The sequence below is a fragment of the Ursus maritimus genome, unplaced genomic scaffold, assembly GCF_017311325.1.
Source record: "Ursus maritimus isolate PB19 unplaced genomic scaffold, ASM1731132v1 scaffold_2, whole genome shotgun sequence".
Classification (NCBI taxonomy): Eukaryota; Metazoa; Chordata; class Mammalia; order Carnivora; family Ursidae; genus Ursus; species Ursus maritimus.
In genome coordinates, this window is record NW_024424452.1 from 72,812,157 (window position 1) to 72,834,977 (window position 22,821).

At 39.9% G+C, this 22,821-nt stretch overlaps 1 protein-coding gene and 1 long non-coding RNA gene across 8 annotated transcripts in view; one reads left to right on the plus strand and one right to left on the minus strand.

Annotated features, from left to right (window-relative positions):
- Positions 1 to 18,834, plus strand: part of DCAF6 (DDB1 and CUL4 associated factor 6) — a 130,416-nt gene extending 111,582 nt beyond the window's left edge. For 6 of the 7 annotated variants that reach the window (XM_040636168.1, XM_040636169.1, XM_040636170.1 and 3 more), the window contains 5 exons: positions 8,918 to 9,056; positions 10,803 to 10,959; positions 11,708 to 11,796; positions 13,587 to 13,692; positions 18,371 to 18,834. In XM_040636168.1, coding sequence (XP_040492102.1) covers positions 8,918 to 9,056; positions 10,803 to 10,959; positions 11,708 to 11,796; positions 13,587 to 13,692; positions 18,371 to 18,435 — 556 coding nt within the window. In that variant the 3' untranslated portion in view covers positions 18,436 to 18,834. Of the gene's footprint in view, positions 1 to 8,917; positions 9,057 to 10,802; positions 10,960 to 11,707; positions 11,797 to 13,586; positions 13,693 to 14,454; positions 14,596 to 18,370 lie in introns of all 7 variants that reach the window. The other variant, XR_005836355.1, reaches the window with a different exon arrangement.
- Positions 1 to 22,643, minus strand: part of LOC121104000 — a 35,925-nt gene extending 13,282 nt beyond the window's left edge. Inside the window, exon 1 of the long non-coding RNA XR_005836356.1 lies at positions 22,571 to 22,643. This is a non-coding gene — a long non-coding RNA (uncharacterized LOC121104000). The remainder of the gene's footprint in view (positions 1 to 22,570) is intronic.
- Between the last annotated feature and the right edge of the window lie 178 nt (positions 22,644 to 22,821).

Sequence of the window (22,821 nt, forward strand, 5' to 3'; positions counted from 1 at the left end):
TAAAGCTCTTCTTTATCTCTGATACCTTTGCTTACTTTGAAGTCTGCTGCGTCCAAAAAAAGTAGTTATTCTTGCTTTCTTTTGTTCAGTGTTAGCGTGGTATGTTTTTCTCCGTACATTCACTTTTCATCTTATGAGTCTTTAAATGGATTTCTTATAGACAACAGATAGTTGGGTCATATTTTTTGATCCACCCTGATAATCTGTCTTTTAATTAATGTATTTAGAATACTGGCATTAGAAGCAATTATTGATATAATTGGATTAATGTCTACCATATTCTTTACTGTTCTGTTTGTTCTTTGTTCCTATTTTTATCTTTTCCTTTTTCTCTGCCTTTTGTGGTTTGAATTCAGCATTTTATATGATTCCATTTTCTCTCCTTTCTTAGCATATCAGCTATACTTCTTTTTTAAACTTTTTTTAGTGGTTACCCTGGAGTTTACAATGTACTTTTACAACTAATCCAATCTACTCTCAAATAATATTATACCACTTCACAGGGAGTGTGTCTATCATGATAACAAAACCCTAAGTCCTTCCTGTCCCTTGTATCATTGCTGTCGTTCATTTCACTTGAACATAAGCAGATAGACACGTAAGATACATACATAAACATACATCATGAAATACATTATTGCTATTACTATTTTGAACAACTACTATCTGTTAGATAAACTAAGATTAAGAAAAATGAAAGTTTTTCTTTTATCTTCACTTACTCCTTCTTTGGTGTTCTTCCTTTGTTTCTGTAGATCCTTGTGTCTGATTCACATTTTTTTCCTTCTCTACAAAGAACTTCTTTTAACATTTTTTGCTAGACAGGTCTATTAGCAACAAATTCCTTTACTTTTTGTTTGAGAAAGTATTTCTCATTCACTGAAGAAGGATAACTTTTCAGGGTACAGAATTCTGGGTTGGTGATTTTTTTTTCCCTTCTCAGTGTTTTAAATATTTCACTTCATTCTCTTCTTGCTTCATAGTTTCTGAGGAGAAGTTGGATGTGATTCTTATCTTTGTTCCTCTCTAGGTAAGATGTTTATCTTCCTCTGGCTTCTTTCACGATTTTTAAAAAATCTTTGATTTTCTATATATTTTTTTAAAGACTTTATTTATTTATTTGACAGAGACAGCCAGCGAGAGGGAACACAAGCAGAGGGAGTGGGAGAGGAAGAAGCAGGCTCATAGCGGAGGAGCCTGATGTGGGGCTCGATCCCATAACGCCAGGATCACGCCCTGAGCCGAAGGCAGGCGCTTAACCACTGTGCCACCCAGGCGCCCCTTATATTTTTTTTTTTTAAGATTTTATTTATTTATTCGACAGAGATAGAGACAGCCAGCGAGAGAGGGAACACAAGCAGGGGGAGTGGGAGAGGAAGAAGCAGGCTCCCAGCGGAGGAGCCTGATGTGGGGCTCAATCCCAGAACACCGGGATCACCTGAGCCGAAGGCAGTTGCTTAACCGCTGTGTCACCCAGGCGCCCCAGATTTTCTATATTTTTAAAATGATATGTCTAGGTTGTAGGATTTTTGTATTGGTTTGGCTTGGTTTGTTTGTTTGTTTGTTTTTGGTATTTATCCTGCTTGGTGTCCTCTAGGCTTCCTGGATCTATGATTTGATGTCTGACATTAATTTAGGGAAATTCTTAGTCATTATTATTTCAGATTTTTATTTTATTTCCTCTCCTCTCCTTTCCTTTTCTTTCTTCCCCTTCTGGGATTTCCATTATGCTTATCTTACATCTATTGTAGTTATCCCACAGTCCTTGGATATTCTGGTTTTAGGGCTTTTTTTTCATTCTTTGTTTTCTTTGCTTTTTGGTTTTCAAGGATTCTATTAATATATCTTCTAGGTCAAGGATTTTTCTTCAGCCATGTCCAGTCTATTAATAAGCCTGTCAAAGGCATTCTTCATTTCTGCTACAGTGTTGGGTTTTTTTTTTTTTATTTTGTTGTTTGTTTTTTATCTCTGGCAGTTCTTTTTGCTTCTTTCTTAGGATTTCCAGTGCTCTGCTTACATTGCCCATCTATTCTCACATGTTGTGTACTTTATTTATTAGCGCCCTTAATTAATTGTAGTTACATTAATCATAGTTGTTTTAAATTCCTGGTCTGTTAATTCCAACTTTCTCTGTTTCTTCAAATTGTGTTTTTTCTCTTTTGGTGTGCATTGTCGTTCTTTTACCAGCTATAGATGATGTACCACGTAAAAGGAAATGCTCTAACTAAACTAGTAGTGTGGTGCTGAGCTGTGAGGGAGGGGAAGCATTCTACAGTCTTAAGATTAAGTCTCAGTCTTTTAGTGAGCCTACATCTCTGGCCTTTTGAAGTGTTCCTCGGGTTCTGTTTTGTTTTGTTTTGTTTTTTCTTTCCCTTTAGGTGGGATAGGATGGCCAGAGTGGGCTATAGTTGGCTATTTCCCTCTTCTAGGTTTGTTAGGCTTTGATTACTTATTATAATAATACTGGGGTTATCATTAACCCCAGCAGGTTAGGCTCTAGTTAACTAGTTTCCCCTAAGAGCAGACCTTACTAAGAAGAGTAGAGTGCTCTGGCATTTTTCAAAATGGTTCCTTTTCCCCTCTCCCTGCCAGAAACCCAAGAGGATTTTTCTCCAATATTTTGTGTGGCGATCTGGTCTGTCTCCTTGAGGTAAATCTGAAAATATTGTGGGGAAAGGCCGCTATGACTGCGTTCCTCCACTGGAGTTTTTAATTCTCAAAGCTGTCCGCATTGAGTCTCCAGCAGTTCCTTGGTCACAGTTCAGGTATTCTTACCTCCAAGTCTCTGTTTTGCTAAGCTGTGACTCCCTGTTTACCTCTTTGTCTCTCCAATTTTAGGGAAGCAGTTTGCCCTGTGTCCTCCCCTCTTTTATGGATCCAGGAAGAGTTGTTGATTTTTCAGTCTGTTCAGCTTTTTGCTTGTCAGTTTGAAGTGAGGACTTTCAAGCTCCTCCTGTGTAGAACTGGGTTAGACAACCTTTGTGTTCCTGGGATAAACCTAAATTGATCATGATGTATTATCTTTTTGATACATTGTTGGATTTGATTTGTTGATATTTTGTGAAGGAGTTTTGTATCTATATTTGGAGTGGATTTTCTTACATTTTCATGATCCTATTTTTGTTAAAAAGTTACACTAACATCAGAGAATGAGTAGAAAAAAATATTTCCTATTTCCAGAGTTTGTATAAGATTGGAATGATCTTTTCTTTAGAAGTTTAGTAGATCTTACCTATAAAACCATCTGGACCTTGTGTTTTCTTTTGGAGATGGTTTTTAAGTATTAGTTTACTTCTTTAATAGCTATAGGACTGCTTGTACTATCTCTTTCTTTAGTCAGTGTTAGAAAGTTTTTAAAAAATGTGTCCGTTCATCCAAGTTTGCAAATGTATTATACTGTTTTTATTGTCTATTTAATTTCTACTGTCTTGAGTTATAACCATCTTCTTATTCATAACATTATTTATTTGAACTCCCTTAATTTTTTCTTCATCATCATGGTAGAACTCTATATTGTTACTCTTTTTGGTTTTTTATTTCTGCTTTCCCTCTCTTTATTATTTCCTTTCTTCTGTTTTCTTTGAAATTACCTTGTGGTTTATTATTTTTTTCCCCTAACTTCTTAAATTGTATACATTTAGCTTTTTTTTCAGTAACATCTAACTTGTGGTTAGAGAATGTGGTTGTGTTAGATGCATTCTTTGAAATTTATAGAAACCGACTTTGTGGCCTTGTACATGTCAAATTTGTAAATGTTTCGTGGGCCCTTAAAAAAAATATTACTCTAATTTTTAATGCGGAATTTTATATAAGGCCAATAGATCAAGACTGTTAATTGTGTTGTTAAAATTATTTATATTTTTGATGTTTGTGTGTTTGTTTTGTCAGCTTGACATATAAAATAGAGAAGCGTGTTGAAGTCTTTACTCTAGTGGTGGATTTATCTAATTCTCCTTGCAGTTACGTCATTTTCTTTTTAAATGCATTTTGAGGCTATTTTTATTCAGTGCATATATGTTAAATTGTTATATCTTCTTGGTAAATTGAACTTATTATATATGTAGTAATCCTCTCTATTCTTAATGCTGCTTTTTATCTTTGTTTGTCTGATGTTAATATAACCAAGCCACCTTTTATTTGATTAGTATTTGCATAATATCCTTTGGCTTGAAACTTTTCCTTGTCCTCATGCTTCCTGTGTATCTTAGACAGTTTCCTTTTTTTCAATTGGTGAATTTAGTCTATTTAAATTTACTATCATTATGGCTATATTTAAACTTGTTTCCAACTTCTAATTATCCTCTTTTACCATTTTTTTTTTACTTTCTTGCTTTTTTTAGGATTAAGTTTTTTATCTTTTTTTTTTTTTTAGTTTTGCTTTTCTATTTTTCCCCCATTGCATTGGAATTTATACTTACTATGATTTTATTGTTTACTTCTGAAATTTTATGGTTATGTAACTTTATAATGTCTTTTATGACTTTTAAATTGGGTGCCAAACTAGCAAAGCTATCATAAAAGAATGAATAATATTCTCCAAAACAACTTTGCATTTGGTAGGCTTTTAATAAATATTTGTTTGCTGATTGGCATTCTTCATACATATGTATCATTTTAATTTTCATTCAATCAAATTTGCAAAGTAATAAAGTACAAATTATTCTCAACGACCTATATTTTTTCAGTGTTTCCTGTGAAATACCCTCTAGGAAAGTTATTTCAATATACTCATTTTAAGCTTATCCTGTTAACTGAGTTGGACATTACCTGATTGTATATGTAGGTATAGTATCTACCATTATTTTTATTTTCTAATTTGAAATTTCTGCACTTGAAGCTTTTTTTTCTCTTAGATAATTTTCCTACAGTGGGATAGTGGTAGGTGCCCTAATCTTGGATCAGAACTGTATAATACAAATCACATAACTTGAGATCTAGATTTTATTTATTTATTTATTTTCCTCCAAATTTTTATTTAAATTCTAGTTAGTTATATAGTGTAATACTGGTTTCAGGAATAGAATTCAGTGATCCATCACTTACATATAACATCCAGTGCTTATCATAACAAGTGTCCTTAATGCCTACCCCCCATTTAGTCCATCCACCACCCCTCCATCAACCCTGTTTGTTCTCTATCATTAAGAGTCTCTTATGGTATGTTCCCCCCCCCCTTTTTCCCCTTCCCATATGTTCATCTGTTTTGTTTCTTAAATTCCACAAGTGAAATCATATGGTATTTGTCTTTCTCTTGACTGATTTCACTTAGTACAATACACTCTATCTCCGTCCACGTCATTGGAAATAGCAAGATTTCATTCTTTTTGATGTCTGAATAATAGAGATCTAGATTTTAAAATTAGAATGGTTAAGCCAAACAAACATTAAGCAGTAAATTAGACCATATTCTACAGCTAACTTTTAAACGAAATGAACATTTTTGACCTGGTACTGTCCTCACTAGTTCTTAATTATCATCTCATTAAGCATTCATCTTTAATTTTGTCCACACATCTTGTTTTAAATAATTTGAGCTTCTATCTAAATTCTTAATTTGTTATATAATTTCTTTTCCCATTTATAGCTCCTGAGGCTTTTGGTTTGTCAGCAAGCTCATTTCTGTTTCCTCTGCTACCTGATGCTCTGCTTTCTTAACAAAAGAGTTTTTTTCTTTATTGGTTTTTTGCTAATCACGTATTTGTACTGATTCAGAGTGTCTTCTCTTCTATTTCAGAAAAAAGAGAGATCCAACTATGTTTCTTTGGAGAGCATTTAAACTCTTAATCCTTCTCATATCACCTCTGAATCAGAAAGAGAAAATCAGAGTAAACATTTCACGTTTTTACATGGAAGTTTCTAACTATGTAATTTAAAAATTTATGTGTAGACCCCTATTTCGGATATACAAAGCATAGGATAAAGTTTTTAAAATGCTTTTAAATAAACCTGTACAACTTACAGTATACTATTTTATGAAAAAGAAAATACCTTTTTATTATAAAAGTAGGAGTACAAAATTGTTACATAATTGTTTAAAAAAGTGTTACTGATGATTGGTGTCTGGTTTTCTAGACCCTTTGTATGCATACATAGAATTTTCCCCCTAAAAATTATTTTTAACCTATGTTGCAGGTTTGGCAGTATAATGCCTACATTTTTCACGTAGTTGATTATGGATCCTCCTTATCTTTTTTATTTTATTTATTTTTTTAAGATTTTATTTTTAAGTAATCTCTCTTTCCAACGTGGGGCTCAAACTCACAATCCTGAGATTAAGAGTCTCAACTGAGCCAGCCAGGTGCCCCTTCTTTATCTTTTTTAATGGTGGTATAAGTATTCCAATATATGGATGTAACGTAATTTATTTAATTAATGCCTTTTCCCTTTGAACATTTAGATTATTTCCAGTCTTTCTGAAAGTACACAACAGAAGTTTCACTACAGTGGAAATTTATATTGTACAAATGTGTGTATAATCTAAATATAAATAATATAAAAAATGTAATATTTGTATATTTATTTGTTTTGTGTTGCATATATTTTTTTAAAGTAAAATTGCTGCATCAAAGCAAATACATTTTTTTCTTGAAGATTTTTTTTATTTTGGGGGCACCTGAGTGCTTCAGTTAGTTAAGCGTCTGACTCTTGGTTTTGGCTCAGGTCATGATCTCTGCATCATGGGAGTGAGCCCCATGTTGGGCTCCATGCTCAGCACAGAGTCTGCTTGAGATTCTGTCCCTCTCCCTCTGCCCCTCCTCTCCCTGTCTTTCCCTCTGCCTCTCACTCTCTCTCCCTTTCCTTCTCTCCCTTTTTCCCAAATAAAATCTTTTTTTTTTTTTTTTAAGATTTTATTTATTTATTTGACAGAGATAGAGACAGCCAGCGAGAGAGGGAACACAAGCAGGGGGAGTGGGAGAGGAAGAAGCAGACTCATAGCGGAGGAGCCTGATGTGGGGCTCGATCCCACAACGCTGAGATCACACCCTGAGCCGAAGGCAGACACTTAACCGCTGTGCCACCCAGGCGCCCCTAAAATCTTTTTTAAAAAAAGATTCTTTTTTTTTCCTCCACGTAATCTCTACACCCAATGTGGGGCTTGAACATACAACCCCCAAGATCAAGAGTCACATTTGCTACTGACTGAGCCAGCCAGGTGCCCCAGCATATACATATTTTAAATTTTAATAGGTATTATTTAATTTCTAGTGAACTGGAACTCAGTATATTGCTGGTGGGAATTTAAATTGGTGTAACCACTTTGGAAAATTGTTTGAAAGTATCTGTAAAGCTGAACATATGCCCATGCTGTGGTCTGGCTGTTTTCCTGCTAGGTGTATACCCAGCAGAAACATGGACATATGTTTGCCAAGGACACGGACAGATGTTGGTAGTAGCAGTAACTTAATAATCAAAAACTGAGAACAGCCCAATGTCCACCGACAGTTGACTGGATACATGAATTATAATGTAGTCATACAAAGTCATATTCTGCAGCAAAGGGGATGAATTAACTACAGCTAAATAAACAACGTGGATGAATCTTACAAAATAATGTTGAGCTAGAGAAGCTAGACACAAAAATATGTATCCTCTGATTCCATTTAATTAGTGTTCACAGACTTGCACAAGTAATTCATACTGTTAGAAGTCAGAGTAATGGTTTTCTTTAAGGGGAGAGTGATGATGGGAATGAAGCACTAGGAGAATTCTGGAATTTGGGTTCTGCTCCATTTCTCAGTACTGGTGCTGGTTCATGGGCTTGTTTCATTTGTAAAAATCCGTTGTGCTGCACACTTGTGATATTACGCCTTCCTGTGTATGTATTCTGCCTCAATGGAAAGTTTCCAGTAAAGGAGTTCACTTTTTTTTTTTAATATCTAGAGGCACTTTCAAACTCTAACCCAGCAGTGTCTGTTTTCCGGTACTCTTGCCACTCTGATGGACATTGAAAATCTTTTTAATCTGGTAGACATATAAAGAGGTGCACTTGTTGTTTTATTTTTATCTTATTATTGGTGAGGCTCAGCATCCTTTTGTAGATTTACCTTCTGTTCATTTCTTCTGTAGTTTCCCTACTCTTGTCCTTTGCCTATTTTTCTGTTACAGTGTTCATTTTTCTTACTGATTTGTAGGTTTCTTTGGTCTATTATTTGTCAAAGTATAATGTTTTAAATAATAAATTCAAACTAACAAACTTATTAAGTGTATCATGTGTTAGGAAAAGTTTCTTCTAATAATTAAATCAGTCTTAAAAGAGCCCATTATTCTTCCATCTCCAGCTCCGTAACCAACTCAGTTCTTGGGAGAGTGAAATCTGCCTCATTAGCTCCAAGTCTGTACTCTTATGTGGAGCCCATTTAGAATCTATTTGAAAGTCCCTGCTTTAGTGTACATATATTAATACCCTCTTTTTCTTGATTAGTCTGTTCTTTGCTGGGAACATCTTTACAAAATCTCAAAACAAGTTTACCCACTGCTATTATATGTTACCCTTAATTTCTTTTGGTTTCTCTTTATGCCTTTACATTTTCTCATATGGAGAAGAGAAATGGTATTGAATAGGATTTGTTTTGTTTGTAGCAAATTGCATATTAATTTTGTCTATCTTACATTTTTATAAAATAGCCCTTTAAAAACCAGTGTGCCGCATGCTATTTCCTTTACTTTCTCAACCAGTACCAAATTTCTAAGTGATCTCTTCACTAAAATATTTTGTTTTAGTAACTCAACTAGTCTGATGTAGTCTCACTGTTGTGTCTGCCTTTTTATGCTTTGGTTGGGGATGCCTTATTGAGATAATGTTTAGTTTAAATATTTTCTAGACTTCACAGTATTTTAATGTTCCTCATTTTGATTCTGTAGTGGCCTTGAATGTTTTTAAATTTATTTATTTTTTCTTTTAATATGTAATTCGTAGACGCTCTGCTGTTGCCCGCATTCAGGAGTTCTTCAGGCGGAGAAAAGAAAGGAAAGAAATGGAAGAATTGGATACTTTGAACATTAGAAGGCCACTAGTAAAGATGGTTTATAAGGGCCATCGCAACTCCAGGACAATGGTACCAAATGCTCATGGCACTCTTTGGAGAAATTGCAGATTCATAATACGAATTTTTTCTGTAATGATGACTTTCATATGTTGCCACTGTGATTCCACTATAGCATTATTGTACTGTAACAGTTACCTCTTTTACCCAAACATGGTTTTTTTAGTCCTAGAATATATTGCCAAAGACCATTATCGTTTACAAGAAAATTCTGCCCTACTAAGGAAATGTCGTAGAAGGGTAAAATTTTTAGCTGGTACAAGTAACAATCGCTTCTTTTTACTCTCTCACACTTGCTGTCTACCTGTCTAGTATATTTTTGTTAGCTCATTTTAGCACCCTTTGTTGATTTGGTGAGAAAGATTTAGATATAGGAAATCCAGGCTTATTGCAAAATGTAGTCCGATTACTTTATAACAACTTTTCTTAAGATTGACAAGTGAAGATTTGTTTTAGTCACTTTGTCTCTCTAGACTTCTGTGTCCTCATCTATGAAATAAGAATAGACCAGATGATCTCGAAGATCTTGTCAAGTTTTATAATCCACAAGTCTTATACCCAGTGTGATATTAATTATTTACTAAGAGGATCTTGCAAGATGACTGGCATGTTATAACTATTAACTCTGAACCATTCATATTTAGAAAGTGTTGTTTTCATATATTCATTGAGTCGTCCAAAAGTATCTACAGAATCAGTTTTAATCTGCTTTCTTCAGAGTTAAGGGGAAAAGTTACTTTGTGGGGGACGCCTGGCTGGCTCAGTATGCGACTCTTGATCTAGGGGTCCTGAGTTCAAGCACATGTTGGGCATGGAGCTTACTTAAAAAAAAAAGTTACTTTGGGGTAGGGAACGACTTAGCTGTCTCTAGAGATCATTGGTGGTAACAGTTTAATCATTCTAAACAAAATGCTCACTATTAATAGAAGTAATCAATGTACATTTCTTATATTTTGCTGGTTAAAATTTTGGATGAAAATATTAGGGGTAGGAATGAAAAAAGAAAAGTTAAGTAAATAAGTTAAGTAAATATAACAGTAATGCTGAGTAACAACAGAATTGTCTCCCCCCTTTGGTTTGGCAAAAATAGCAAAGTAGCAGCTGCCGATGGAATGATTGAAAAACTCCCAAACCACAAAGATTTTGAATGGTTCATTCATATGCATCCATTGAGCATTGTCATCCTAACCATTCCAGTATATCCTGTTCCTTTGTCTCATTGCTCCATAAAAGTAAATATGTTTATATCCTTCCTTCTCAATTGTGAGAGAATAGCTAATAAAAAGATGGGTACTTTTTGTTCTTTTGGCATAAAGCAAAATACAAAAGGGAACCATTCATTTTTTTCTTATGATTTGTTTTTATTATCTTATAAAGCTAAAATGGAACCATTTTTGGAAAGTTCAACAACATATAGACAGAGAAGTTTCCATTATACTTTCCAAAACCCATAAATCCCATTCATTCATTTAGCAGTTACCAATTCAGCACCTACTGTTGCCACAGTACTGTTGAAGGTGCTAAAAATATAGCATTGAAAGAGCAAAATCTCTATTTTCATGGGGAACTTTTCATTATTGTTGTATCATGCTTGCTGATAAATCTCCATCATCTTAAAATAATAGAAGACAAAGACTCTCTTCTATTTTTTATTATTTTCTAAGCCAATTAATATTTTCAATTGCAGAATAGAATAAATCTTTGTTTTAATAACTTCTATTTGAATTTTCTTATAATTTTCTTTTTTTAAACCCTTAGATAAAAGAAGCCAATTTCTGGGGTGCTAATTTTGTAATGAGTGGTTCTGACTGTGGCCATATCTTCATCTGGGATCGTCATACTGCTGAGCATTTAATGCTTCTGGAAGCTGATAATCATGTGGTAAACTGCCTGCAGCCACATCCGTTTGACCCAAGTAAGATGGCCTTTTATAGAAATCAGAACATCAGCTCCAGTTTTGTTCTAGTTGTTAATATAAGAATAATGCAGATTGGGCGCCTGGGTGGCGCAGTCGTTAAAGCGTCTGCCTTCGGCTCAGGGCGTGATCCTGGCGGTCCGGGATCGAAAAAAAAAAAAAAAAAAAAAAAAAGAATAATGCAGATTATCCTAGAAGGCAGCCACGAGAGCCCGTTATGACTCTCATTGGGTTCAAAACTAAAAACAATTATAACCTCCTTTTGGCAGAAGGTCTGAGGAAATAGATTAAAGAGTTTATTCTCTAATATTTCTTCTAAGTTTTACCAGTTGCAAGAGGTTTGGCTGACTACACTTTGCACAACTTATCCAAACTGAATCTCCAAGCCTTGTTATTCTTCACATGTCTGAGTTAATGTACCAGAACAAACAAGCTTGGCTTGTTCTTACCTTCCATTTGACGTTGCCTGTGTTTCTCCTAAAAGAGCAGTTGGATAAGAAAGAAATTTGAGTGATTGCAAGTTGGTCTTAAAATTATGTTCTAGGGTAACTTTTAGGAAATCTTCTAAATGATATTCTCAGTTAACAATTAAATGTATCAGTACAATTTCCATGCCAGCTCAGTTTTGCTGTACGTGTGTGTGTGTATGTACACACAAATATAATCATGCATAATGTATAACATATGTATGTTTCTCTTAATGGCATGTTTTTATGCTTTATATTAATATGCAACATTTTATTTCTAGTTCTAGCCTCATCTGGCATAGATTATGACATAAAGATCTGGTCACCACTAGAAGAGTCGAGGATTTTTAACCGAAAACTTGCTGATGAAGTAAGATTTTTATTTATACTTATTATAAAGCATATGTCACTTTGTTCCTGAAATGCTTTTGTCGGAAGACTCAAATGAGCTCATTATTAATTGGTAACATAAACAAGTTTATTCAGTTAAGGAGGTCAAATTTTAAGAAAAAGAAAAGTTAAGATAAAAACACGCCTGTAATACTAGAGAGCTAAAAATCAAAATATTATTTTGCTAATTATAATATTGATTATTGGTAATACACGATTATAGTTTAAGAAAAACAGATTGTTTTTGTGCTTATTGCAATGAAGAAGCATTTAAAAACCTTTCTGTCCTTTTAAGAAAATCAGTTTCACGATGGCTATCCTCCATAATCACAGCCAAATAAGTAGCAGAACAAGGGATTGGAGAATTTTCTCCTTTATTGTCCTATCTTAAGATTTCTTCAGCTCCTTGTTAGACCAGCAGTTTTCAAGCTGGGCCCTGTGAAGCTCTAGGTTTTTTGTGGGATTGGGAGAGGGGAAGGTAGATGATATAAAAGCTGAATTCTGGGCTTTTCCTCTCCAGCTTTAGCTAGGGTTTTTATTGCTGGGTTTTTGTATAAGATTTCCTTTGAAAATAAAGGTTCATGGCGTTAGTCAGCTACTGACTAACCGTTGAGCTTCTGTGAGAAGGTGAGTGCAGCTCAAGTTGGTGCTGTGCCCTCTTAACAGAAAAGAAGGGTCCATTGCTAAAAAATGCTATTAGTAAGTTAGCAAACCAATACTCTAGACCACAGTTGACAGCTCACAGCACAATTCCTACATCTGCTTTCTAACAGACATTTATAAGCTTGGCATATGTCATAGTGCTGAATTTTAAAAAATAGACCTTCCCTCAGAGCTTATAGACTGCGGAAAGACAGACAATGAACCATAAGCCAGAATGTAGAGAGGCATGCACAGTGTTCTGGAAGCCCTTGCAGAGGAACAGTTGTGATTGTAAATGGGGTAGGTGGATGGGGGAGTCTTCACAGAGGAAGTACGAATTGGACTGAGTTCACCAGGCAGACAGGGGTCTAAGGAGCCCTTGAGATGAAGGATCAGCAATTTCCAAGGTGTCCTAAGGTAAGTGAACCATTAGTGAGTGGATAAGAAAGCCGCTCCTCGGGGCAACATTGTAAAGGGCCCTGGGGGTGCCCTGCTGGGCTGAAAATGTGTTGTATGAAATCACTGGGGAGCCACTGACCACATTAGCACCTTCGTCTTCCTCTCATCCTTTCCTCCCTTTCTTTCTTTTTTCTTTGCCACGAACTTTCTTTCCCCTTTGCCCATGATGACACCCTAGATCTCTAGGTGTTTATGGATATTCCTTTAGTCCTGTCTTGGTACAGAAGACACAAGTCATTGGTAACTCTTATTCAAAAGTTTACTTTTCAAAATTACTTTGCCTCAGTCAAGATGGCATTTTCTTGAGGGATCCGAGTGACCCCAGGGAAATAATTTAACACCACGGTGTCACTCAGTTATCAGCTCGGCCATAGGGGAAAAGAATGAGCAGACTAGCAGGTAGACTAGTAAATGAATCCTAAGTAAAAAATACATTGAATTCTTGAATGTTTTAGGCCTTTGTCTTTCTGTGTTCTGTGATGTCACTCCCTCAGTTGCAAGTTAATTACCTGGCATCAAGTAGCCTTAAGGTGGAAAGACACAGTGAACGTATAAAGAATGAAGTAATCCCACCTCGGGCCTGCTCAGTTTTTACTGTTCTCCTCATCTTCAAGGAAAAGGTACAGTTACATCATGGTTCTTGACGTGGTTGTTTCACTTGCTTCATAGGTTATAACTCGAAATGAACTCATGCTGGAAGAGACCAGAAACACCATCACGGTGCCAGCATCTTTCATGTTGAGGATGTTGGCTTCGCTGAATCACATCCGAGCTGGTAAGAACTGTCTGTATATTATTAACACCACTGTTACGTCATGTTATTATTTCAGGTCTGCTTGAAAGTGATTTGTACAATTTCTTTTAACCACAAAATGAAGGCAGCGTAACTTCTGAGCTAGGAGTTCGGTGAGCTCTTGATCTTAGTACAGTAACTTCCTCACGAACCAGATGCATCAGAAAGTGTCAGAATGAAAAGACAATGTCACTTGAAAACTTTTATCAGCTGTGCTTCTCTTCTCAGCGTGGAGGGTCCTCCCGTGGACCTTCAGATCTGTTAGAGCGAGTACCCTGTAGTGGTAGACGTGGTCAAAAGTAGCCCTAGCCCAGACACAAATAAATGTAACGCGCTACTGCAGGGGTTGAAACACATAACCTCAGTAAGGTTTTTTTAATACTTTTTTTTTGTTTTCAGTGGTACACAACGACGTTCAGTACCACACAACGACGTTCAGTGCCAAAGAAACACAAAGTGTATATATCATAACTAATATTCAAGAAGGAAGTAAATAATCTGTTGGTAATAATAGAAAAGATCCAGTATCCATTATAAACAATACATTTATCAAACAAAAGAGTATTTACTATTCTTTGCTGACCTCATAAATTAAATTTCTTCATATGTTGAGTATTATCTATTATTTAATAATAACAACAACCGTCATTTCTGGAGTACCTATAATGTCTCAGGCACCGTACTAGTCCTTTCACAGATTTTTCCTAATGAGCTCCAAACCTTTACAACGTTGGTTATTTGTAGTAACTTGCCCCGGGTCACACAACTGATGAACGGTCAAGCCTGAATGTGAAACCGGCTTCCAAGTCCTTACTTCCCTTTGACCTTGGAAAGTTCACTTGCAGGAATACATTCAGATCGTGACAATGGCCTGCAGTCCTCTGGGTGAGTTGAGCTCAAACTGCTTTTCAGGCTCATTCCCAGCTTTCTCTCTTCCTCGGTCCACTCCATCCACTCTGGCCCTCTTTGATTTTGGGGACACATCCAAGTCTTTTCTACCTCAGGATCTTTAATATCATGCTGTCCCCTCCCATCCTCACTCTTTGTGAGGATAACTTCTGCTTATCCTCCAGGTCTCTGTGAGCCGCGGATTAAAATACCGCTTCCTCAGAGAAAGGGAGGAATGGAGAGAGTATACCAGGCAAAGTAAAGGGTAGGCAGCATTTTTCAAAGTCCTGGAGGAGAGCGTGGGGAGCAGCGCATCCAAGGAATTGAAAGGAGCCCGTGTGAAGTGGGGAGAAAATATTCACATTGTTAATATTAACTACTACTAGGAAAGAATGGAAATTTCAAATGGAATGTAAACAAAAAAGGTTAGTATTCCAACAAAATAATTTTGCAGGAGCTTTTGAGTTCCCATATTATAAAATTAATCATTGTACCACTTTCGATCCATTTTCTTCAGTAACCGTAACGCTTAAAACTCATCCATTTAGATTTCAGATTTGAGGAGGCAGCATTTTCTGGAACAAGAAAAACATTTGCTGATGAGGATTCCTAAAACTCACTTGTTCTTGTAAAGAGCTTATCTGGCGAATGGCTCTTGCCGGGTTTGTCTGTAGGAAACCATTCCTCTCTCATTTGTGCAGAATCCGCTTTTATACAGCTGCGGGTGGGCCGGCGGTTTGTTAGCTAATCTCTACCCCCCTCCTCCTTTGGTTTTAGCTTTAGAGAAGTTTTATAGCATGAAGATTCCCTTTCTTCCAGTTCTTTTTGCTGTCAACCAAAAAGAGAATTTCTAATTGGTTTAGTCAACTTAACTCACCCTCTTGGTTCTCTTATGTAAAAGACTGGAGAGAAAAAGGTACACAAGACGTGCTTTTATCTTTAAGATATCCAGGTATTTGATGGGTCACTTGTCCACCCCTTTCCTCTCCTTCCCTCCTGGTCTCCAGTATTCCAAGTGTGATCGTGTGCGCACATCCGAGGAGAGTTAGTGACAGACTGTGATCACGCAGGTGCAGGCTGGCCACGGGGTAGTCCACCCCGCCCCTCCGTTACTCCGCAAGGGTTCCTGGGAAGTCCAGGGAATGTATTTCGGGGGGCGCCTTCCTGGGGGACCTGTGATTTTTAACGAAGGCTGCGCTACATATCCTCTGTCGGGCTTTTCAAGCTACAAATACTTGGGTCCCACCCCCTGAAGATTCTGACTCATTTTATATAACTAGGGCTTGAACGTTTGCATTTTCCAAAAAGCAGCCAAAGTCATTCTTATGAATACTTCACTGAAGACTATGGTGTCTAAATGTGGGGTCTCTCTCGATGGGACGGGGCCCCCAAATGTGGGACGGAGCAGATCGGGTGGAAGCCGGTGGTGCGGGCGGTGAAGGCAAACAGAGGAGCTAGAGGTTGGTTGAATGCACTGCCCAGGAGCGGCGCGGGACAACAGAGGACAGGCTGCGTGCCGAGGCCCAGGGTGGGCACTCTTTCTAAAGGGGGAAGGTGAAGGGGCATGGCTACATATGCAATTTTCCCTTTTTTGGTAACTGTGCCTGGTTGTAAGTAACCCACTGGTTAGTTAGGGCCTATGGCTTTTCCGAGGTGGGTCTCCTGATGGAGAAGTGACTCTCATTTTCAGTTTTCATTTTAAAAGCATAGTATTGCTCAGACCTCCGCGGTCTGTATCCGCCAGCCAAAGATCACGGTGTGAGCGTTGAGCGGCTTTGCAGTTTCCCTGCCTCCAAGGCATAGCACTTCATGAACAGAAGATTTCATTTACGTTATTCTTAGAGACCAGGTTTCCATTCTGAGAGAGAGGACTCTGCCACAGTTGGTTGAGCTGGGTATGAGGAAAGAACAAGTGTGCTGCCCCCTTCCTCATTCTGGAAGCCTCTGTCAGCTAGCCACTGGCCTGCATTAGACACTCCGGGCCCTCGCTTGTCTCTTCATGGCTTGCTCTGGACTCTGCAGAATCCTACTGTCTACCCCAAACTCCCTGATTTAAAGGCTGGGACAGTTCTCGTTAACCCTCCATTTCCCCTCTTCATTCAGAGTGTGACAAAAAGAATTTGGGGAAGAACCCTACACACTTTGAAGTAGTCTGGCCCTGCTTCCTCACGCTTCCGATGTGACGGGAAGAGGTTTGCTGAAGTCAGTCATATCCAGGATTCCCATTCAGTCTTCTACTTAAGCTGATAGCAGTTTCATGTTTTATTCTCTCGTGAAAGTATATCACACAATACAAAGTGTCGTCTCTCTTCCCTGACATTCACTAGGTAGCCTTTGTTTGGTCAGCACGTCTTCCCCTGTGTTTAGATTCCTTGGTGATACACGAAGGTCTATCCAAATCTTATTTTTGTTTGCTTCTTTTGCAGATGGGTACTGAACACTTATGTAATAATGATAATAGCTGCAGTTGGTATAATTCAGGTTGTAAATCATATACGCATACATTACCTCATCAGTTGGGCTTTGAAATGGAGTCAGCACAGAGGGGATTGAGTCCAGGTCAGTCAGACAATAAACATATAGTCTCTTCTGTGTACTGCTCTCGGTATTGTTGACTTAGGCTCCAGTGGGAGAGCTTAAGCCTCTGTAGGTAATAAAATTTCAGGATTCTGTCTTTTCGCTGTTGACAGTGGGACTCACCTGTTCCCCCATGTTTAACCTTCGTATTTTGCACGTTACCTTGGGCAAATGCTTCTGTGGCAGAACAGCTCCATCCCAGTGGCGGCAGTGGTTTTATCCTCTTGCCTTCTCTGTGTGCCCTGATGTAACATATCTTATCTTTGCAAAGCTTAAATTCACTTATTCTGGAAACCGTCATTGAACACCCTGTACTAGGCTCTGAGGATATAAGATAAAAAGAGAAAACTCCTACCCTCCCAGGAGCTCAAAAAGCCCTTGAAGCCTGGTCTATAAGAAGACAGCAAACAAACCATCCCTGCAGTTAGGATCGTCGTTGCACGGCAGACACAGAGGGGCTGGGGTGTACGGGGAGGAGTTCGTCATTCTGCAGGTCGGATGTTTGAAAACGTATGGGAAGCGTTTCACAAAGGGGATGGTGGTTGCATTGAGATGAGTAAGCAGAACCTTTCGAGCTGGAAAACTGGGCGGGCGTCCCAAGCAGAGGAACAGCAAGTATAAACCGTGAAAGCTGGAGAGAGTGGCGGGTTCACCCACCAGTTTATAATTACATTTTCACTTGAGTAGTTAATCTAGATAAGCTCCTTGAGGGCAGAGACCACGTGTCTGTTTGGGCCGCCGTTGTATCCTTAGCACAACGCCTGGAACATAGCAGATATTTAATTTAAAATATCTTATACACAGATCTCGAGAATGGTCCCTGGGTTCCCCCACAGCCTCCCCTCAGTGTGTCTGGTGGCACGATACACTTCTTAGGCTCCTGGACTCCGAGGAACACAGTTTGAAAACCACCGCAGCAGACCGTGATTTATCAAGATCCTAGGGTTTTTCTTTTTAATTTTTACATGTTTAGAATTACATGCATATTCAAAGTCATAGCGCTCTGTTTCCTTTACTTTTTTTATTTGCTTTTAGCGGCAGAAAATAACTTATCTACACACAGAAGTGAACTGATTTTTACATGATGTCATGAACTGTATACGTTTGAATCAGTTTTAAATAAAAGGTATTGGAAGTTATTTCAGTTATCATACTAAAAGCATTTCTTTTTGTGGGTCTCATGTATGTTTTCCAGACCGGTTGGAGGGCGACAGATCAGAAGGCTCTGGTCAGGAGAATGAAAACGAGGACGAGGAATAAGCAACTCTTATTGGCAAGCACTTAGATGTTCTGAAATTTGTATAAGACATTTATTATATTTTTTTCTTTACAGAGCTTTAGTGCAATTTTAAGGTTATGGTGTTTTGGAGTTTTTTCCCTTTTTTGGGATGACCTAACATTGGTTTGGAATGATTGTGTGCATGAATTTGGGAGAGTGTGTAAAACAAAACTAGCAAAATGTTTAAAAAACTTTTTGCCATGTGTGAGGAGTGCTAGAAAACGCAGAGTGCAATATTTTCCCTAACCTTCAGATATGAGAGCTTGGATCAATGTGGAAGAGTAATTTCATTATAGTGAAAATGTTGGTTCAAATAAATTTCTACACTTGCCATTTGCATGTTTGTTGCTTTCTAATTAAAGAAGTTGGTTGTTTTAAGATATCCTGAATTTGACTTTTTATTTCATGCCTTAACTACCTTGACCCACATTTTCCAGTCTTCTCTGTAACATAAGACTCTTTCTTTATTCTTTTCTAGATTTGATAACCTTTTCTGTTTTGGCTTCTGTGTGATAGAATCACATAGAGGAGCTTTTTTCGTTTCTCCTTCCAAAGCACGTTATCATCACTTCCAGTCACCGTCTGTCACGATTAGTGGTACCTCCTTACCCAAGTACAGGGGTTAGGCTTCCAGCAACAAGCAGAGCATCGTGGCTAGCCCACCTGATGGACCGGCGCAAGCTAGCTCTGAAAGCCCTGGCTTCTGGTTTTCCTCTGACTTCTAGATTTCCTCTGAAAGCTGCTGACCATCCAATCTTAGAATTCCGGGTCTTCCTTCACTCTAGTGTCCAACTCCACCCAGCTTAGGCTGTCTCCACCCAGGCCTGTATCTTGGGGGTTATGAGCTGAAATGCCCCTGTAGACCCAACCCTGCCGTCATCCCCCCGCCCCCCCGCCAAACTGCCGCGCTCTTCTCCAGCTGGGCCGCGAATGGACTCACAGGTAGAGCCAGGCAAAGCATCCCGTCCTGCACAGGGACCCGGCATCGCCCCTTCCCACAAGATGGCCACAAGCCCAGGGACACCTGCTACTAAGAGAAGGCAGATTGGCTTTTTGGAGAGAGGACAAAGAACTCTTCCGTTGGCTCCGTAACTTCGGTTGGACTTGAGCATCGGGCTCTCACCCAGAAGGGCACATGTGTTTTCACATTAGGAAATGTAGTAAATGGTCAAAGGGAAAAGGAATTAGCCAAATTTCCATGACTTCTGGAAAGTACAAGGGTCTTAGTTTCTGGTTACCAATGAGTTATGTGACCTGCATAAGCCATGTGACTTCTCTGGGCTTGTTTCCTCCTCTCCACAATGCAGGAGATCCTGTGGGCTGTGTTAGGACCACACGAAGCCAGTTTGAAGGGCTTCACAGAACAACTGAAATGACCACTGGAAGCACATAGGACGTCATTTCCTGCCCTGTAATAAAACAGTAACGGGTATGCTGTAGACAGACTACCGGAGGGCTCAGTGCGGTCAGAAGAGCACAGAAGAAAATCAAAATTGTACTGTCCGCTCTGACACAGGATGTCGGTGGTGGGAGAGCCTGGGGGTGGCCACACGGTATATGCGAACTCTGCTCAGTTTTGCTGGGAGCCTTAAAACTTCCTTTTTTGGTTTTTTGAGTTTTTTTAATTTAATGGTATTTTGTCAAAGGAGTTAGGTCCCCTGCTGTTAATTTTGCAGAGTTCGGGTACTGTGTGTTAAAAACGAGCAGGGCAGGCCAAACAAGCAGTCAAGGAGGCAGCGAAGAGAAAACATTCTACAGAGGCTGAGTGGACACTTCATGACTCCCTAAATGTTGGGGAGGCCCCAGCCCGTCAGACAGCTGGATGCTGGGGCTCAGCTGCAGCTCGGACCCAGGATTATGACCTCAGTGGTGGCAGGTGAGGTGGTCAGCTAAAGGTGGTAGGTTTTGTGCCTGGAGGTTGCTGAGTTTCCCTGGCAACGCACCCTTTGCCTCTGGTTATGGGACAGACATCTAGGGAGTGGGTTGCTGTTCATTAAGCCTCCTTTATTTTTTTAAAATTTTACTTATTTAAGAGAGCATGCGTGGGGGGGGAGCAGAGGCAGAGGGAGAAGCAGGCTCCTGGCTGAGCCGAGCCCAACTCAATCTGGGACTCAATCCCTGGACTCTCGGATCATGATCCGAGCCGAAGGCAGACTCTTAACCCACTGAGCCACCCAAGCGCCCTATTTTTTGACGATTTTATTTTCAAGTAATCTCTACACCCAACGTGGGGCTCAAACTCACAACCCCAAGATCAAGAATACCATGCTGTACCCACGAAGCCAGCCAGGCCACCTCCTAACCGAAGGTTATTAAAGGAGGCTTAATGGGGGCGGGTGTGTGCATGGCTGGGGGAGCCTGCTTCTCCCTCTCCTCCTGTTCATGCTCTCTCATTTCCTCTCAAGTAAATAAAATCTTTTTAAAAATCTTAAGAAAACAAAATAAGAGTGCTCTGTATTTCTGGGTCACACTGAGAAGTCATTTAACAATACTCCCTGAATCTAATTGTCTTGGAAGAATTTACAAACAGCACATGGATGGATGTACTGAGGTGACTGTGGTGTGGACATCACCACCTCCCAATTCTACAGCCATCAGCTCCTTCCTGCTCTGTCTCCTTCCTCTCGTTAGCCCAGCAGAAGGGAGGCTGCACTCAAAGTCCACAGTCCAAGTACAAATCCACAATTTCCACAGCTGTACATGTACCAAAACAGATATTTAATCAGGTAAACAAAACTATTCTAAATATACTTTAACTCGTTTAAGTATTGTGATTTATAATAATCCTAAACGTTTTTCTTATCTTTAAAAAAAATCATCCAAAAACTTTAAGTGAAATATATTTTAGGATTAGCTTGCTTTGGTTGGCTTTGAAGGTTTTTAACAACTTTTGCATCCAGGGGTCCACTATCAGAACACAGCCCAGAACTCAGTCTCTTAGCGTTTCCACATCACAGAGTGACCCACCTGCTTCCTGGCCAACAGGCTCGCTCCACTGCACTGGGGGTGGCCATGCCGGCCCAGGCCCCGTGATCCCCCGGGGGGGAGGGGCTGTCTTTACACCTGGAAGGGGCTAACTTGCCTGTGACTTGGGATATTTCAAAATGGTGGTGTGAAAAGGAAAACCAGAAATGGCCTCTAATTCCTAAGCTAGTAATACTGTTAAGGAAAATTTTTAGGGAAATGCACGCAACTTTGTATATTACGTTCTCCTAAAAATAACACTGAGCAAAACTGTACTCTTGGTAATCTTATGCAGATCTGAGTTTGTGCTTTGAAATCTTTCAAATAAATCCAATCACTTTCCTTGGATTGCAGTTTTTTTAGGTCTGGCAAGCCGATACTCCAGGCTCCCAAGCTCCCTGGTCTACAACTGTTTCTACCCACCTACTACTAAGCCCAGCTAGCCTATTCCAATAATGGTGACTTTTAAGCAGCCCTCCTCCTCCTCCATTTTCTTCTCCTCTTCCTTTCTCCTCCTCGTCTGCAAAGCTGCAGAGCTGGCTGCTTCTCAGTCACATGGCCACGACCTAGCCTTTGACCCAGACTCTGCCTTAATGCACTTTGGGAGGTCAGACAATCCCTAGGCCTCCCTGGATTCTGTGTGCCCCCCCCCCAACCCAGAAGGGTGGTCAGGCTCTGTCCCCTCCTATAGTCACATATGACAGCTCTTTTCCTTTGCTTCAGGGTGAAAATGGTGATGTCCCTTCCGTCTCCCATGTGTTTCGCCTGGGGTTCTGCATAAACTGTGGGTACCAGCATGGACTCCTATCCCTGTGCGGCCTCTTGCCGCGGGGACCGTTCACAGAAAAGCTCATTGTTGTTCCTTCCGGTCTCTTACATTCCAAACGCTACTTCACCCTTTCCTCCCTTTGCCTTCCTTCCCCTGCCTCCCCACACCCCCGTTCCCGCAGGAGCCTCTTGTGCTGGGCCGCAAGCGTGACCATTCCCCCGGCACCAGCGCTCAGCCCCTCCTGTCTCGGTAACAGCTTCTCCAGAGCTTCCCTTCCCGTCCTGGACACGCCCGTGCCCCGCGCAGGCACCCCGGACGCTGCGCTCCGCAGGGTCACCTCGGACGGGGCCCACCGCGACCCCGCACGGGAACGCGTTACACACCTCGTCGCGTCGATGAGGCCGCCGCGATGCGGACACACAGGGCCGGGGACCCGGAGCTCAGCCCCGACCAGAGCCCGCTGCTCCGCCCCACCCCCGCTCCGTGCCCGCTCGTCACCGGCGGACCCTGCGGTCCGTGCAGCCCCGCCTCCCACGAGCCCCGCGGGCTGCTCCCAGCCGCACGGGAGAGCGTTTCGTCGTGAAGTGTCCCCCGCGTCACCGCACTCTCCCCCGCCCTGCTGCCCCCCCCCCCC